This window comes from Pagrus major, chromosome 13 (genome assembly GCF_040436345.1).
Source record: "Pagrus major chromosome 13, Pma_NU_1.0".
Lineage (NCBI taxonomy): Eukaryota > Metazoa > Chordata > Actinopteri > Spariformes > Sparidae > Pagrus > Pagrus major.
Genome location: NC_133227.1, coordinates 10010886 through 10030271, shown reverse-complemented (window position 1 = coordinate 10030271; position 19386 = coordinate 10010886). Strand labels below are relative to the sequence as shown.

Below are 19386 nucleotides of genomic sequence, written 5' to 3'. Positions count from 1 at the left end.
CAATGTGGAGAGGATGTGGCTCCTTTTGCGCACCGAGCTCACCACTTTTCACTTGCCTCACCCCTTCTTCACCTCACCTCTCTGGTCATATTTAAGTGTCGGCCATGCTCTGACGTGTTGACTTGGACTTCTGTCGGGCTTGTCGATTGACTGACCCTCGGGTAGAAACCTGTCGGGGTTTGGTCTGAGCGAGGGATTTCAGCCGGATCGACATGAGCGCGGAAAAACGTGTCAGCCTCAGGATGGATTTACCTGTTATGATTCTGCTCATCCACCTGACCCATTCTGAGATTAGAGGTAAGGAGAATGGAGGGAGGAGGAGGTTATAACATTCAGACCCACACGAAAATGTCTCATCATATTTTAGGATTATTACAGGTTGTATTTTAAGTTTATTATAGGTCATTTTCTCAAGTTGCTTAAGGTTTTTTTGTGAATGAACATGCACAGTGGAAGACAAGTCTGACCCCAGAGTTAATAAATCATATTAACAACCTCAGCTGTGGACAGGAAAACTATTTTGATTATTTGAGTTGGATAGAAATCCACTTTTTTTTTAGGCACAAATGCATGAAATAGGCTGTGAGATTGTTCAGATCTGTATGACTGCTGTCATCACAAAGATAGAAGAATTTCGGTTTTTTGTGACGGAATTAATTACAGACTGAGTTGGGTTTTAATTGAACAGAACCGATACGATTCATTAGTTGGCGTTATTCATGGAATTGTGCCAGAATTTAGAATAAAAGTGACCTTGATACTGAAATGTCATTTTACTTTGCTACGTCTAAATCTGTTCAGTTAGTATTGAGGGTGATTTTCCAGACAGCTGCGGAGCTGGTGAATATCACAAAATTCAATGTCCAATTCATTTGTGCCCACTCACACTCCCTCCACCTCCCAGCCCGTGACTCATCTTCATTGTGTCAAAATGTTTGGATGAGGTTTTGTATGAGCAGAGACACACAATAAGGACAGAGGTGTTACTAATTCCTAATTTTCAGCAGGTGGAGGAATCAAAGCACAAACACAACAAGGAACGGGTCATTCATTTAGATCAGTGTGGTGATTAAAATGATGGTTTAAAGGTCCAGTCTGTAGGATTTAGCTGCGTCGAAGGGTGAGGTTGCACATTGCAAAAAACTGAACACCCCTCACCTCCCCCTCCCCTATGTTAGCACCAAAAAAGCAAAAAGTGTGAAAAGCCAGTGTTTGGTTTGTCCATTCAGGACTGCTGTAGAAAAAAGGCAGCGCACACCCACTTGTACACAAGTTTAACGTCAAAATGATAAATAAAATAAGAATTTGACCAGGCGTAACTTGAGAGAAGATGGCAGAAGCTACCTTTCAAGTGAGCCTTGCAAGTCAATATGTTCCTGCAAATGTTTCATAGTAAAAGCCTTGCTAAGAAATGAAGGGTTTCTGTCACTGTATTGATAGAGGGCTTTTAATTTGTAATGGATGCAAGAAAGGTTGATTTTTTATTGACAGCATATTGAATTAACTTACGTAACATACAATATATTCCTAACCTGGACCAACTGGTTACTGATGACAGTTACTTTTGGAGTGGCACTGAAGGCACAACTCTCAACTACATCACAACAAAACATAGAGGAGAAACCTCTCATGGCTGTCCCAGGGTTTGTGCTAACTTTGGGGCATGCTGCTCTCTCTCCCACATAACTTCATGCAGAGCATCCTCAATGTGACACCATCGCCATTTTCACAGGTGATTGTAGCTCCTTCACGACTGCTATCTACTTCATAAAAGTTGGAAATTCTACACAAAATTCTATTTGTGTCTGAAGACCTTGGCTGCTCCCTCTTCCTCTCCCTTCTTTCTGGCGTCCTGATGTACATGCAGGTCCTCGCACAGCAATCCACTCTAACATTTCAACAGTTCAAATCAGTCATTTTTTTTCACGTCATGCGGTGAGAGAGGGGGTTTTATTATGAAGCATGCTACATTTTACTGAAGCGACAAAAGAAGTTTATTATGTTATCATTGCTTATATTTAGTGCCTTGTGTGTTTTTCTGATGTTTTACAGCTAACACATGGACAACCTGCGACCTAAAATAAAGTGAATAGTAAAATCAAACAAATACCTCCAATGGAGTTTTTCTGAAAGATTTATTGGGGATTTAACCTGGACTGTTTCTTGTTGTAACTGAGGCTATCTTGGCTCGGAGATTTGTAACAAGGATCAAGATTTTAATCTTTACCTGCTCAAGAAGACAGATGATGAAGTCAGTTTTAGAACACAGATAATATTGCAACTTGAAGCTTAAACTTTGACTTAAAAAAAAGAAGAAAGAAGAAGAAGTAGAAACAGGAAAATGTGTGGATAAATTCTTAAAGTAAATAAACTATATTGTCTGTGTTTGTCACACTTTATTTTATGTTGCAGGGTGACACCAGCTTGAACAGGATAAACGGGTATGAATAATGGATTAATGCAGATTGTTCCCGGCACTCGCTCCACAGCTTGATGACTCTATAAATACTAAACTAGCTCATACAGTAAACGGTAACTGAAAAAGTGACACTTGTAGTATACTTGGCAGTTTTAAAACTCTATTATGCATTGCTGATATTTAATAATATGAAGCAAAGATTCAGACTGATCAAACAGCACAATGTTTCTCTGTTCTGGAGTGCCACAGGGGCTTATTGCACTTTCATGGCACATCTGTTTTCATTCATCTTTTTATAGGCGACGTACCGCAGTCAGAATCAGTCAGAATCAGAATTAGTATTCCTTTATTGTCCCACAATGGGGAAATTTGTTTGCCACAGCAGCCAAAGGACAGAATATTACACAAAAAACAATAACAATAGCCAAAAATCTACAATATAATTAAAAAGGTAAGAAATAGAATAGACTTGTATATACATATAAACATGGCCAAACTCTCAACAGATCTAAATGTTAGTGTGTGGTCTCTGCATGGATTTAAAGATTATCTGGTGGAGGTCATACGACTGTGATCACTGTGAAATGCCAATTTAGACAGTTCACACATACTCCCACTGTGTTACTCACACAGGGAGGAAAGCGAGTGATGAAAAGACACAAGTCACTGATCAAGGCAGAACAAGTTTTTCCAAGTGTTTGATTTAGATGGCGGAGACCTTCTCTGAATAACCGAGAGTAGCTTTTTGAAATGTCACGAGGAGTTTGTCTACAGGGAACATTGCAGGGCTGTAATAACATAAATCAGAGACCAAAGCACTTATTATATGAGGTAGAAAATTGCTAATTTTAAAGCAGATATAATTGATATTTTCAAATGACTTGGCTTATTGCCAAACACAAGACAGAGACAGTTAGTCACTTGTTGAACACTTTGAAGCAAAAGGAGTTTGTAAAGATCAAAGAAGAAGATCAAAAATAGAGCTAAATGACAATTAGTCAGTTAGTATCCAGAAAATGACTCCAAATGAATGTTCCTCTGTAACTGTCTAAATAAGCAGCTGTTTGGTAAGTTTGCCGTATCAAATTAAAAAGTGATGATATTAGCGTGATGATCACAGCTGGTCTCTATTTTTCCTAAGTGGCCCCAAAATTAATTATCGCATGGGTTCTTATTCCTATCTCTTTTTAAGAGCATGGTCTTTCAATTTGAGACTGTCACATACAGATTTTGTAATGCCTCCCCTCAAAATCCTGCCGTCACACTCAAATAGCTCCTGCTTGCACTCAGATTTACTCTGCATCTGCTCAAACTGTATGCTTGCGCTCAGATATATCCTCGCTTGCACAGATTTCCTGCGCTTCCGTCCTTCTCCTCAGCGAGGAAGCGTCACAGTGAAGCTGCTTCTGTGAGGGAAACGTCCCTCGATTTCTCCTCTGCTGTCAGACTTTTTGCATAACAACCCTGTCAAAGAATGCAAGGTGTAGTGCTGACCAGTTAAATTAATTAAAACATGACAGAGTGAGTACTGAAATAGAGCAACCTGCTGAGACTGACTGGTGGACATAAATTGTGAAGCAGTGGTGAATGACTCATCTTTCAGGTTTAACCTTGCTAAAACCAAATGACGAAGGAAAATAAATTATTTGTTCAGTCACCAAATTTTGGCACAGAGGTGAAACTAATGCGAATGGTTTGTTAAGCTGTCTGGGGAAAGAACTAAGGACTGTGTGTACGTGGCTGATACTGTTAGTGGTGTCGTAGGTCACCTCCTCTGTTTATCAAATTTGTGCATTTCTGACTGCATTGAACTGCTTAGTCCTTTGGCTGGACAAGCTTTGCCTCAATGTGTTACTGAGTTTGTAGTGCACAGGGATGTAATGTTATACTGTGAACTGCCTGCTTTCACTTGAAAAACAGCACTGAGATTTGTCCTGTAACGTTACAGGCTTGTTCCCGTGTCACCCTTTTAAAAAATATTTTCTATCGTTTAACATTTTTGACAACTGAGATTTGTTACTTATTATAAGACTGATGTATGTAATCTCACTCATTCCTGCATCTCTTTCTTTAGCGCTGCTGGCCAACAGGGCAAAATTAGAGATCGCATGCCCCCTCGGACACTTCCCATGTGGGAACATGAGTGAGTGCCTCCCACAAGCCTTGCAGTGTAACGGACACAAAGACTGTCCCAACGGAGCTGACGAGCAACGCTGTGGTAAGTGTGTGTACGTAAACTAAAACAGAGGTTTTCAACAAGCAAAGAAGCCTCAGAAAATGTTTAGGGTGACTGAGGAATCAACAGCAGAACATAAGTAATGCATTTTATTTTTACAGTACATTAATTTTCCACTAAAACAGCTTTATTCACGAGTGATCTGGTACCAACTCTTTCTGGTTACTCAGGGCAGATATTAGTCTGATCCCAGTAAAATAAACAAACTTTAGACTAAAGAAGAAACATTTTTCATTGAACATTAAGACTAAAAACCAAGTCACTACAGCTTCACTTGGCAAATGTGTCTTTTTACAACATGGGCAAACTCACTGGTGGACTTGCCCCCCTGGTGCCCCCATGTTCGAAAAAACACAAAAAAGACCCCTCTTGGACACCCCATGGTAGATAAAACATAATAAAGTGCCTTCTAGGGTGTCCTGGAGAAAATGTGACATAGTGCCCTCTCTTCACTATAAATATATCACCCCCACATACATACGGTGCCCTTTTTATTTTTTTCGCCCCTGCCCCTCAAACATCTTGAGTCCACCATTGGGCAAACTTGATTTTGTGCATCCACACACGTGAAAAAGAGATGTCCAACATCATTATGGTAATGGAAACAAAAGTAGAAATCCTCATTTAACACTTCCAGACATTGGGGATGAAAATTAAAAATGTAATTGTTGCCCTAAAGCAAGTGTATGAGACTCTCTTTCTCTGATCAGCTGGAAAAGAAAACGTCAAGAAAAGGTGAACGCTATTAGCATAAAGATGACCATGTGCTGTGCTAAAGAGATGACAGGAGGAGTTCAAATCAAGTCATTATTTAAATCCCTAATTAAGTCCCATATTCAAGTTATGCTGCAGACAATGTGGATTAACCTTCAATGCAGGAGACTTCTGTGTGGAGATGTAATTTCTGCTGCTGGAACCCAGCCTACGTCAAGTAATTGACACAGCTGTGAATATATTCACTTTGTCAAAGCCAGAGCCACAAGCTCAAAGTTATTTACAGCCTTACTATGTACATGTAGGTGGTTCAAATTTTTATTGAGATTGGGGATTTATTTTACAAAGAAAAACCCATGCCCTCAGAGCTCATTTGAAGCAGGCAGCTCATCAGTGGATTAGTGAGTGCCTTACTGTTATCAAAGCACAGCCTTCAGCCAGTAACCTCAACCAGCCTGCTGGGAGAGCTCATAGCAACAGTGAATTACTCCACAAATGCAAATAGTGTTTAATTTTCGCATTTGATTAATTTGATTAACTCTAATACGACCACATTTTATATGTTAACAAATACAAAACTGTTTTCGACACATGCAGAAAAAGGTTTCTTGAGAGTAAAATAAATGTTTTTCATCTTTGTGAAAACTCTCCCGTAAACTCTCAGGATCCTTGGTCATCTGTAGCCTGAGCCACTGGAATAACCTCTTTACCACACTCTGTAGTCTCTAAATCCTTTGAACTGCCTGAGCTGGAGAAAGATGGCCGTAAGGACGGAATAACACTGACGCTGACCCCAGCAGGTTCAGAAAACTGAACCAAGTTGAAGTCACACGTGTCCTTAATGACTCTGTGAGGACACTCCATCACAGAGTTTAAAAGCCTGCAGCTCCCCTCCAGTTAGTTAGAACTGAAGAAGCCTCTTGGATGAGAGGTAAAACATCTTCAAGAAACTGAAAGTCCAGTTGCCTACGATACAGCACTTAGACTTACCATCACCTGGACTGAGAACCTTCATCAACTCACATTACATTAGTCGGTTTTTACTCTAAAAAATCTAATCCCTTATAAATATTTTGATATACACTGAATTTTCTGCAGGTTACAAGCACATATTTAATATTGGCTGAATCGAGAAAAGCACTCGCATTGAACTGATAATTGTTGCCACCTGTCGTCTTTAAGCGTAGTTGAATTCACTTCTGCATTCTCCAGTCAGGCACATTTGACTCTTTCATTCAAAGTCGACTTCTCAGGGACAAAACTTTGAAGAAGTGTGTGTTTGCTTCCAACACTGCAGTGACTGGAGAAAGCACAACTAGATGCTAGTGAAGTAAAATATCAAGATTCTCTTGTCCTTTAGCGAGCTTACCATATTTCTTCAGCCGTTTTTCCATTGTTCTGTCTGTCATACAGTAACTATTGTTCCTCTTTGCAGGGGACAATGTCGGCTGGGCGGACTTATTTGGTGATACGCTAGAGAATGCCAATCCATTGGACCAGTACTACCTGAATGAGTGTTGTAAGTATGTGTGTTTACACTATTTGTGTTATACAGTACTTGAATTTGTGTAAGTATTTAAGCATGTTTGTGTGTTTAGTCATTTATCAGGTGAGGATTTTAACCTAATAACTAATTTGTGTTTGGTAAAGTGTAGGGACACAACAGCTTGATGTAACAAAAGATATGATTCCTCCACTTCCTTATCTTTTTACTCCAATCACAGCATAACTTACTGTACATTAATAACAAGCTGCTAAATACAGACATGAGGCCGAGTTGATGGGAGAAGATGGATTCATATTGGTTTGTTCACACTGAACTCGAAGTTGATTTTTTTTTCCCTTGCGTAGCTCGTGTGAATTTTAATCGTTTCTTGCATGAGTGTTTACTTAACCCAAACAGCAAGACGTTAGCTGTAAGCTAGCAAGCAAAGGCACATATTGTGTGTGTGTGTGTGTGTTTTTAAATGTTGTTGAGCCTCTCACTCGACTCAGCACTCACCAGAGACTCAGGTTCTCTCTCCTCTATTACCCTCTCATGATATAAAGTACATTTCCCCTCCAGCTCCAGTCAGCAGTCAACATTACAGAACATAAACACCTACAGGAGGCCACCTCTGCGGATCACTGCTGCAGTTAGGTTGATGAGCAAGAGTGAGGATAAATACACTTTTTAATCCCAAAAGTTTCAAAGTAATGTCTGAGCTCTCCTTCTGTCAGTAAAGTACTCCAGATCCGTATTTATTCCTCCAGAAGCTCTGGCTCTGCGCCTGACTCTTTCTTAACGAGCTGCATGGCAAATTTAACACTGAAAGTTTTCATATTTAATATATTTTTTGATGCATTTTCAGTTCATTCGCGCTGTGTCATTTGCATCATTCCAGATGGCCAGATTGAATAGACGTGGAGTTTGCACTGATCTGGCAGATCAGATGAATCCCCATTTATCCCTAATTTTGAGCAAAAATAGCAAACACTGACTGGTTCCAGCTTCTCGAATATGAAGATCATTGTAAATTGAATCACACTGGGCCCATTGAAACTTTGATGGCTATTTTAATTATTCACAACTGCTCCATAATGAACAGCTACACATTGTAGCCCTAATGGCCATTCTAAAATAAGCCTATGTAGTTAAAAACCATGAATGCAGTGATATGGGACACTTTTATGCAGTTCCTGGAAAGTGATCAGACTGAAATTAATGAGTAAATTTGATTGGCGGCGCCTGTGGAAGCTGGCATGCCTCTTATAAATAAACAGGACCACTACTGATTTTGTGTTTTATCTCTATTTCATTTTCATTTCTACTTTTTTTTTTGGTTTTGTTTGTTTGTTTTTTTTTTTTTTTCTTTCTTTCCTTGAACGTGTATACGGTTGAAGGTGGGGGAGGAGGGATGTTCATAATGTTACTGTCCCTGTGACTGTATATTTTCTATGTCCAAAACAATAAATATATTGTTAAAAAAAAACAAAAAAAACATGAATGCTATTTTAAAGTGTGCGTGTTTGTGTTTGTGTAGTCTTACAGGAGTATCCAGAGAGTTGTGACTGCATACAGACGGATGTGGAGTGTGTGGAGGTCAACCTGCAGGATGTTCCTCTGCTCTCTCCAAATGTCACCTGGCTGTAAGTGCTCTCTGACCGTGATGACCGCGTGTGTTTGTGTGTGTGTGTTTGCGCTTCTATCGTGCTGACTAACAATTAAAGTTCTAAGTCAGTAGTTTTCATAGTCCTCATTTCGTCGAGAAGCTATTTCAGTTTGTGACCTGCCCTCAGCAAGATTTCTGACAGTGGGTCTCGCTGAAGAGAGGAAGGACCTGGCAAAAACACCAAAATCCAATTACCATGACTCAGTCTAGTTTAGCATTTTACATTATCCTCTTGCTTGTTGACCTCTCTTTTGTGCCAAGCTTTGGGACCTCTTTTTACTCTTTCAAGTCTTAGTTAGTTAATTTTACCCAGCAAAGTGAGTAAAGAAAGTCAGAAACTCTGCTGTTGATTGTCAGTGTCTTTGAAGCTTTAATTTCCAACTGAGCCGGATTCTGATGAAGAGGGACAAGCAGTATGTATCACATAATCAGAGCAACGCCGGAGCTCAGGCGTCACACTTGTTAATGCCTCCATTGAAACCCACTTCCCTTTGAGGTCTGAGCTCAGCTCATCAACAGGGGACAGAGGCCAAACAAGCATATAGGCAGACAGAGTGTGAAGCCTAAAAAACATGCACTCCTAGTGCAGGAATCATGCGCCGATACTCTTTCTCGATGTCTGTGTGATTCGCTGTGGGTCTGATTCGCCTCCGGAGGTAATATCAGAGAGGCAGCAGAGGCGAGACAGCATCCGTGTGAATGGAGAAGCCAGAGGCCTGGATCAGGAGTGTGTCTGTGTCTGTGTGTCTGTGTTTTGTAATTATGTAATTTAGAGCACAAAACATAACTTTGTCACTGTCACTGACAAAGCCAGGGGCAATTTGAGTGTGGCGGCAGGGTTTTGAACAAATGCATTACAAATATGAACATGAAATCAGTGAGTCATGCTCTTAAATTAAGACCACACTCTTGAATAAAGATCCAAAAGCCCCATTTTGATGGCTGAGTCCCATGTCCCAAGTGTTCCAGTGAGCAAACGTGCACAATACCAGGCTCCTGCAACTGGCTCAGTTAATGGGGTACATCTCATCTCATTATTATCTGCTGCTTTTTCCGTGAGGGTCGCGGGGATGTTACCGCCTTATCCCCCTTTCAGGGGGTTTCGGGCGTTACTGGAGCCAATCCCAGTTACTCTATGGGGTAATGGGTACAGTTGCTTTTAATGTTCCTTACCGTCTCCATGACGGTAAAAAATACAGCCTTGAGTGAAATAACCATTGATTAGCCGTGTCCCTTCATTCATCTCTGTTTCAGCTTCTCTGCAGCCAATAGTTCATTCTAGTTTCAGGTCTGATTGCTTAATTGAATCATTTACTCCCAGTAAGAGGCCTCACACTAGTCATTACTTGTCTGCAGGGCCGCCCCTGGCCAAATTGGGGCCCTAAGCAGAATTTTATTTTGAGCCCCCCCCCCCCCATTACAAAATGACTGTATCATGAAAGGCCATTTAGGTTTACAACCTTTGTAGGAACAAATCAAATGAACAGCCTCTTTCAACAATGGAACAAGCCTTTTACAGATGCAGGCTGCTTCAGTAGACATGGTGCTTGATGGCCCTTGTGACGTACTGGGCGCTGGCTCCGTGTCACCCTTAGTAACAAACTTAAGCATTGACCCTGTTATGACAAGAAATCCATCATACAAGCAGATTATTAAGATTTGTTTTGGTCTTAATGGTAAATTACACAATGAAATTAATGTAAACACTAGCCTCACAAAGATTAAAATTAATGCAAATAATAATTATATTCATTATGATTTGATTTTATTATACTATTTTAATCCCACAAGGCGGCGCCCAATGAGCATTGTTAGGGGTCGGTGCCTTGCTCAAGGGTACCTCGGCAATGCCCAAGATGTGAACTAGTATTCTCCATTACTAGTTCACATCATACTTTTTTTTTTTTTTTTTGTCCGAGCGGGACTTGAACCGGCCACATCTGAGCCCCCAAGCCAAGTCCCTACGGACTGAGCTATTGCCGCTATTTGATACCTCTATATTTAAATATTTTTATATACTTATTTTTACATTTTGTACTTAGGTTCTATATTCCTATACTGCTGTTTGCTGCTGCAACGCTTTAAATTTCTCCATTGTGGGTCAAATAAAGGATTATCTTAAATTCACCAAGAGATGGCGACATTTTACCTCCATAAAAATAGCCCAAAACTTCTATTGATAGCATAGATTGATAGGCTATAAACCTGAGCCAACATACGACCACCAACTGGTCAATTAACCACTCCTTTTTCAACAGAGGTGAATGTATATGCAGTTAACAAGACATTCAATAAATGATAATCAGGGCCGCTGGAAAATTTAATCTCCAGTCCAGAATTATCCTCTCTTCTGTCTCATGATTAGCAGGCTAGCAGCTGGGGTGTTCCTCCTCTTGTTTTGACTTTGTCTTTCTTTTGCTTTCTCCCGATTCATATTGCCGTTTGGAGGCCATCTCTCCACCTGCATCCAACTGCCTGTCGGCGCATCTGACCGCTGATTGGTCAGATGCTGCGTGCTGTCAATCATTGCGCCAACGTGTGCGGTGTCAGATTACTCTTTTTTTTTTTTCTCTCCTGCCTCGGGCTGACTTGGTGCTCTACGCGCGCCTGATGGCAGCGATGCACATCCTTTGCGCATTTGCAGAGAATGTGTCCCCTTGCGCAAAATGGGGCCCCCCATGGATCGTGGGGCCCTACGCACAGCGCGTGTTCTGCGTGTAGGGAGGGGCGGCGCTGCTTGTCTGAGTACTCTGTGTTCTGAATTATCTATCAAGGCTCTAAATGCACGAAAGCCCTCTAAGATGAGTTGTTTATTTTGAACAGTTTTGTTTGTTTTGTTCATTTCCTCAAATTTTCCAGAAAATCACTTCCAGCCAGATCGTTGTGTTTCATTAAAGCTGACCACCCCGACTACGGACTGGTCTGATGGAGTGACCGTCCACAAAATGACCTGTGGCCATGAATTTCTCATCCGCTGAATCTTTTTAATCTTTACAGGCGCTACGAGGCATTTGGTTTGATACTTTCTGCCACACGTCATGCATTTAATTCACATTCATCACATTCTTGACCTTTCCAACAATATTCCTGTGTTTTCTCATTTCTATGCCAGTTTCCTCTCTCAGTGATATCTCGTTTTTCTTTCTTCACTCTGGATCATTTTCAGTCGCTTAACTTTTGAAATCTATTTTCATGCTCCAGTAAGTTAACCAACTGAAAGGCAGCCACTGGGCTGCCTTTCAGGCATGGCACTGTCTCAAAGTCCTAACTTGCTATACTCACACCCTGGAGAGGTGTCCAGTCTGTTGAAGAGCTAATAGACTCACATAGACGAGTCTAGACAGTCTGACAGCCGGAGGGTAACCTCAGCTTGAGCTTGGAGGCGACCAGTTTGAAAGGTGAGATTCTCCTCTCATGAGGGTCCTCGCTTCATCGATTTCAACAATTATTCTATGAGATTTATATCTCACATGTCCTTCAACCCGAAGCGCACTATGAAATTCCTGGAGGGCCCCTTCGTGTAGGTCAGCTGTTTCAGTATTTATGGATCGCAGCAGTGAAAATATGAAGTAAAGTTATTACTGTGGATTTACAACAGTTGATCAAAACTGGACCTATTTTTAATTTTTTTTATTTTAGCTCCACTTGCAATTTTTATCTGAGCCATATGCCTTGATATTACTGTGCATTCTGCTCAGATGGTAGTCATTCTTCCAACTTTAGTGTCTCCATGAGTTTTGGCGAAGAAATTCAAAGTCAGAATTTTAGTATTTACAAATGAGAAATATTTAGTTTTTATCCATGACTGAATAAACAAGCTGTTCTCAGAGGAAAATAAGGTCCCAGAGCACTGTTTGAAGCTAGAAAGGTGGCAGGGTCCGCCACATATAAACAAAACAGTATGAAACTGTTGTCCTTTAAGGTCAGTTTGCTTATTCAGTTTATTCAGTCGTGAAAACAGAGAGAGTTTGTTTATTTAGTTTGTTTAGGCATAAAAAAATCAGTCAATGAAGATCTTTCACTTCTGATTAAAATGTCTTCCCTTAAACTGCATAGTGCACCTTTAAGTCATAATGTGTAAAACAACATGGATGCTACACAGAGCTTTTAAACAACATGTCGCTGCTGCACCAGCGTTATCAGAATTAATGCTAACAAATACATTTTCTAACTCATTTAGTCTAAAACAACGTATTTACAATAGCTACAGTTGTTTTCCATCTTCAGCTGGTGTGAAAGAGGTGGTCACGTCATCCTTATTCCATATTCTCTTTTTAATTTATTTCAAAACACTTACCACATTTACCTTTTCAGCTGGAGCATTCATTTAGATCATCGAGCCACAAAACGCTGAAGAAAATACAAATGTATTTGTTTTTCTTTTTGTTTTTAGGTGCTCACAAGCTGTTTCATAGGCTTTGATTTAGTTTCTGCATGTTGTGTTTCTTGGGTTTGTTTTAATGGTCTACTTAATAAACGTGTAACAGCTCGTTTTTTCTCTTTTGCTGCCGATGGTGCGATCTGCTTTGGTGCAAATTAGTTCAGTCTTTGTAGAGATTCAAAGATGGTTTACTGGAATCCCTTCTGAGATATCTGCTGCCAGTCTTGCGTCTGCATGTGTGTGTGGATGGGTGGGGTGTATTTAAGTTTATTCTCATTCCCATTTTTTCTATTTCCTGTCCTTGAAGTAACCTTTTCAGATTATACAAACGGTGGACCTTTTTATTGTTAACTTTAATGCCAGGAACTCTTTGAAAGCTATTTCTGAATAAAGTAGCAGTGGTTAAGACTATTGTCACTGTTCTTTGTGCATAGCTAATGCTGCAGACCTTTCATCCATTCTCTCTTTGTATCTGTTTTTGCATGAAGTGTTTTGTGTTTTTTCTAACTGTTGCATTTCACCGTTTCTTTTTAAGGTCACTGAGGAGCAACAAGATCCGAGTGCTGACTGATTTTGTTTTCTCAGAGTACTCTGCCCTCGAGAGACTGTGAGTATTAAGAATCTCCGTTACACAATTGCAGGGATAAAACATTAGAATTAAATTGAAACAGATACTTTATATGAAGCCATGAATCAACAAACAAAGCATCTACAGCCAGATAGCCTTTCTTCCAGGCCATTTAGACATGCTGTCAGTAAGATGAGCTGCTAATGATTTGGGGGATTTTTTTAAATGATTCAAAGCAGATGGAGCAGCGCACTTCAATGCTTCTTTCTTTGTTTTTTTTCCAATTGCAGCACTGACTTTTTGGACAGTTTGTAAAAATAAGTCCTGGGGGCGAAGGCGGGGGCCTTTATTTTTTTGAAGGATGTAGTCCTGTCAGTAGGATGGAAGCAGACCAAGAATAGCATTGTTGACCCATCATTTCATTTCATCACTTTTACGCAGTTTGTTTAACTGTGGCCACGTCCCCAAAATCTGTTCGAGGAGATTTTGTGGAAGGTAATTTAAGGAAAAAACAGTAAAAAAAAAACATGAATGAACGACTGAGCAGAGAGCAGAACCAGAGAAAGAGAAAGGCAGATACATCTAATAAATAGATAAAAAGATGAAGAGAAGCGGAGCACTTCAAATTCACATGCATTGATGTGAGCAAAAGAGAATTATTCTGATGATTTTTCCTCAGTAGTTTTTCGCAATTCTTTGGAGGGTGGAAAAAACATGCACTTTTTCACTCATTGCTGATATTCATGACTTTAAGCTTGACACCAAAGTATCAGTTCAATGAACACACATAAACATAGCACAAAAATTAAGTAAATTTGTGTTTGGAAGATTATTTCTTTGTTGTAACAATTCTTCTTGGCAATAAATCTTATACCGTTGGAAAGCCTGTTTATTTTCCTTTTAAATGGTGCCACATTTGTAAGGAACATGCATTTGTAGGATGAGCAGCAGAGCTGAGTATCTGGGTTGCGCTCATGAAAAAATTGCCAAATCTTCCCTGCCAAACAGCTTATTCTGCTATTGACTCTTGTTTGGTGTTTGGTAGATTGGATGATTGAAGTCTGAAGAAACAAGACATATTGGCAATTTAACAATTTATTAATTTAACAAACAGGAGCCTCAGAAACGTGTGGAAGAACCATACACAGCCACAACAGCCTGGCACCTCCTCCTCATGCTGGCCATCAGCCTGGTCACACACTTCTGTGGGATGACATCCCATTCTTCAACCAGCATTTGTCGCAAGTCAGCCAACGTGGTTGTGTTGGTCACTCTGGCACAAACAGCACACCCAAGCTGATCCCACAAGTGTTCAATGGGGTTGAGGTCAGGACTGCTGGCAGGCCATTCCATCCTCTCCACTCCCAAATTCTGGAGGTAGTCTCTGAGAAAACCCGCTCTGTGTGTTACTGCATTTCTCTGCAGACAGAGCCGGACAAGCTGTCATCATACTACTGATTGAAGTATATTACATTAATGACATCACTACAAATCAGCTCCACTTAACAATATAAAGGGCTTTTGAAATGTTGCTCATGGTACCATCATGATGTTTACTAAATAGGCAGCCGAAGGCACAGTCACAGTCTTTCTGGCACCTCCGAGTTTAATTATCAACTGTTTGTGCAATAGGCAAGGCAAGTTTATTTATATCGCCCCTTCAGACACAGGGCAATTCAAAGGGCTTGACAGAGACTTAGAAGTGCACAAAATGAGCTCTTTGCACTTTTTATCTGTTTTTATTACCTCTTTATCATCTCTGGTGCCTTTGTGCCTCTGTAAGTTGTATTACACATGTAATAAAGCTTCATTAATCATCATGACGTCATCATCAAGTATTAAGCACAGGAAAACTGCTCAAAGCAAAGAAGTTCAACTAGACCCTCACCAACTACTAATATTTTAATTATAGTCAAAACCTCTTGTTTTTGACATTGTCTGACATTACTCCGTGCACGGGTTCAGACCTGAAAATATAATATCTCATCAATGTGTAGTTTAAACTACACATTTTATGTCCTTTCACACAACTTTTCCAGGCCAAAATCACAGACTCTGACTCTGATTTATCCATAATAAATTACACATATTACATTTTCACAATCGCTCAGGAATACTTAAAATGCACAATAGTGGACATACAGTGAATTTATGAGAAGTTACAGATGAGATTTTTGTGATTGTCAAGCCCTCGGTGCATTAATCATAATCAGATTTAATTTCCCAATTTATATTTTTATTATCTTGGCACTTAGAGAAGATAACAAAAAGGAAGATTGGCACAGCAAAAGCATTTTTCACTCTCTCAGCCTCTTCATCACTTTTTTTTTATTATACAGTATGTTAAACTCCATTAGCTGGTTGATATCACACAACATACTGTATCTATCATCACTGATGAATGAGACTAGAAATGGTCTCATTTGTGTCATTTATTTGTTGACTTAGTTATGAGGCTCATATGGTAAAATGGATCAAATAATTGAAGCTCCAGTCCAGCACCTCTGTTTTTGAGTGCTTTGTCCATGTGCTCTTGTAAAATATGCAGTGATATAGAAAATTATAATAGGGTTTTCATGAAGTGGGTTTATCTGCAGAATCTAGAATAATAGTTAACAGCCTCTAATTGATTGGGAGGACACAGATTCACTAACATTTCCACTGTCTTAAAAATTAACTTTAACAATAAATCAGAGGTCAGTATTTCTATCTTTTAATTATTTTGTTTTTAAGTGTCATAATTGTCCCCTGCAGATATGTGTGAAAGGGGAAAGAAATTGTGCAGTGGATGATAGTGATGATAGTGTTCTAACAACAGGGTACTACTCACTCATGAAGTTTCACATGAATTATTATTTTTTCCCCACAGGTTTCTACAAAACAACAGCCTCCAGTTCATATCCAAACAAGCCTTCAGCGGCATGCACAGTTTAAAGAGGTTGTAAGTACCCCGTTCTCTTTATGAATCACGTTTTATTTCCTTTGCTTAACTTTTTTCCTTTTTTTTTACCTTCACATGTATCTCTGATGAGCTTATTCTAGGTCAGAAAACACACAGCTGCACAGTGAGAGAAATCCAGATGTAGAACTACCACTTTTTTCATTATTGATTAATTAATTAGTTTATGAAATATAAAAAAAAAAGTGAAAACATTTCACTGTGATAAATGACAAAGATCCTCATATTTGAGAAGCTAATACCAGAAAATGCTAAGTATTTTTTTCTCGCTTTTATTGCTTGAATTATGACTGATACGATTAAAGGTGTAATGTGTAAGATTTTTAGTTTTAAGAGACTGACTAAAATAATCAACAGAATTTGAAGAAAGAGGAGTTTTGTCGTTATGTCAACGTGTGGGGGGTTGCAGAGATATCTACGGAAATTGACAAGCTAGCCAGCTAGCCCTGGCCCGTGCTTACTCGTAACACCACTCCAAGTTCCCAGTCTGGACCACCAGCTGCACGGCTAACTGAGCTAACCGGCTAACTGCAGCTACACTAAGCAGGAGTTAGCTGTTAATGATGAAATGCTGCCCCCTATTTGTTGGAATAGGGATTACAGGAGGTGGCCGATTCTTACATACTGCACCTTTAATCAATTATCTAAATAGTTTTGTGTGCTTAATGGATCTTTAGGAGTTGGAGAAACTACACTAAACAATGTATTTTTATATATCAATCCCTCTTTTTCTCGCAGGTTTCTTAGTGAGAACTTGATATCCTCCCTCAGTCCCGGTGTGTTCAAGGATCTCCATCAGTTAGAGTGGCTGTGAGTAACACACACACACACACACGCACGCACGCACGCACGCACGCGCGCGCGCGCGCGCACGCACACGCACACACACACACACACACACGCACGCACACACACACACACACACACACACACACTCTTCTTTGTCTGGTTCTAGTTAAAAAGTAGGCATCTGGAGTTCTCTTTTAGATTTTGATTTGTGTTCTAGGGTCCCTCCTTTAAACAGATTCTCTTAATGTGATTGAAAATATCTGGGCAGGATGAAGAGCTGGGAGAGTTGTTTTTATTGTGTCCATAACATGTATGTGCAGTTTTACGGCTTGAGTCTTGTTTTCACTGTGAGATCGAATTTGAGTCAATTGTCCAATAAAAGAAAATGATTTATGCTCATCTCATTATATCAAGAGTTTAAAGAGATTATTTTGTTTTGGTGCAGAGATTTGAACTGTGTCTTATAGGCCTGTAGCAGGATATAGTAGATCAAGTCTTTCAACAATGATCATTTGGCACTACAAGCCTCCTTGACTCAACCAGCTGCCAAACAGTAGACCTATGATACAGTACAGATTAGTACGATTTTGAGGTCCATCTTGTGATATTGAGCACCCAGCCAGGGAAAAAGTAATCGCCTAAAAAATCAGCATTTTACAGTGTGTTAATTAGAAGGACCTGTGACACCCTAGACCTGACAAGACACATTTTGCGAAAGATTCCTATCCTCTTTCTCACCGAGAGTTAAATGAGAAGATTGATACTGCTGTCATTGCTGCTACAACCAGCAGCTTGTTAACTTATCTTAGCACAAAGGGCTGAAAACAGGGGGAAACAGCTGGCCTGTCTCTGTGAAAGTTAAAAAAAATATATACCTACCAGCATCTCCCATCTCAATAAATAACATTTTATTTCTCATTTGCATGGAATGGCATTGTCACAGTGAAGTAGCCAGGCTATTAGCAGAGACTCCAGGAAGTTACTGTACCAAGAACCAGTTTCAGCTCATAACTCCCTGTAGACCACCTCCTTTTGTGCTCAGATTACACAAATGTACGGAAGCTCTGATGGGCAAGTGAGAATTTTTTTTCTGGTGCTCCATTTTCAAGGGCTCTAAAAAAAATGTTTTTATGTATCGAACCAAAGGAATAAATAATTTTGCACGAGAATTTTTTATTTTTCTGTGTGTGTGAAACTCCCTGTTTTACTCGTTTTTTCACTCATTTTTTTAAGTGTTTGTTTTTGTCATACTCATTTTGACCACAAGAGGCTGCATACGAACACAGAGGTTGGTAAATTAAAGCCAGATTGTAAAAATTAAACATGAGAGGCATTATTTTACACATAATGATGCATCTCACATTTCATTTCACTTCATATCAAATGTTAATTATAGATCCGCATTATCATAAACATTCAAACCAGCAGTGTTACTTGCTCACTTGCACTTCCGTATTTGCGCATGTAGTGTACATTTCAGTTACAAAAATATCAGACAACTCAAATCTCAATCCAATCCAAGATTAAATTAAATAGCATTAAAGAATGAATACTGTACATATTTCACCAACTATGATTTTAGTTTTCATGTAGTTGTTGTGTGTGAAACTGCTGCAGTGGACATGAATGTGCTGTCAGGGATCGTTACACTCCATATCCTCATTGTGAGGACATATTCCTCGCCAAATGAAACATGACAGTCATGTGACATAACCTGCTAACATATACTGAAATAGAGTGCAGAGAGAAATTAAAACTGCTTTTCATCTTATTTAGGACATGAGTAGTGGTGCACTTACGCCCCTTGTGGTCAAAATGAGCATTACAGAAACAAACACTTAAAAATGAGCCTTAAAAATTTCCACTGGGTTTCACAAACACAGAAAAAAAGTACACATTTTCTTTTTCACTCGGCTCAACACACGAAAACAAAAAATTGAATTTAGAAAATGGAGCACTAGAAAACAAGATTCTCACTTGCCCCACAGGGCTTCCGTACAAATGAGTGTTCATTAGTCAAATATAAAGGTGCTGGTATGAAGTAGTCTTTTTTTGGCGTTATTGTTGTTGTTTTTATCTTTTTACAATGCCAATCTGGCTTTTCCCCCCTTATTCCAGTATTTATGCTAAGCTAATGGTCGTCAGATCACTGTACTGTTCACACTTCA

At 39.6% G+C, this 19386-nt stretch overlaps 1 protein-coding gene across 1 annotated transcript in view; it reads left to right on the top strand.

The window, feature by feature from the left end:
- The first annotated feature begins 242 nt into the window (after positions 1 to 242).
- rxfp2a (relaxin family peptide receptor 2a) overlaps positions 243 to 19386 on the top strand; it is a 50282-nt gene continuing 31138 nt past the window's right edge. The window contains exons 1-7 of the mRNA XM_073478833.1: positions 243 to 297; positions 4494 to 4637; positions 6805 to 6888; positions 8393 to 8498; positions 13438 to 13509; positions 16340 to 16411; positions 17168 to 17239. Of these exons, the coding sequence (XP_073334934.1) occupies positions 243 to 297; positions 4494 to 4637; positions 6805 to 6888; positions 8393 to 8498; positions 13438 to 13509; positions 16340 to 16411; positions 17168 to 17239 (605 nt within the window). The remainder of the gene's footprint in view (positions 298 to 4493; positions 4638 to 6804; positions 6889 to 8392; positions 8499 to 13437; positions 13510 to 16339; positions 16412 to 17167; positions 17240 to 19386) is intronic.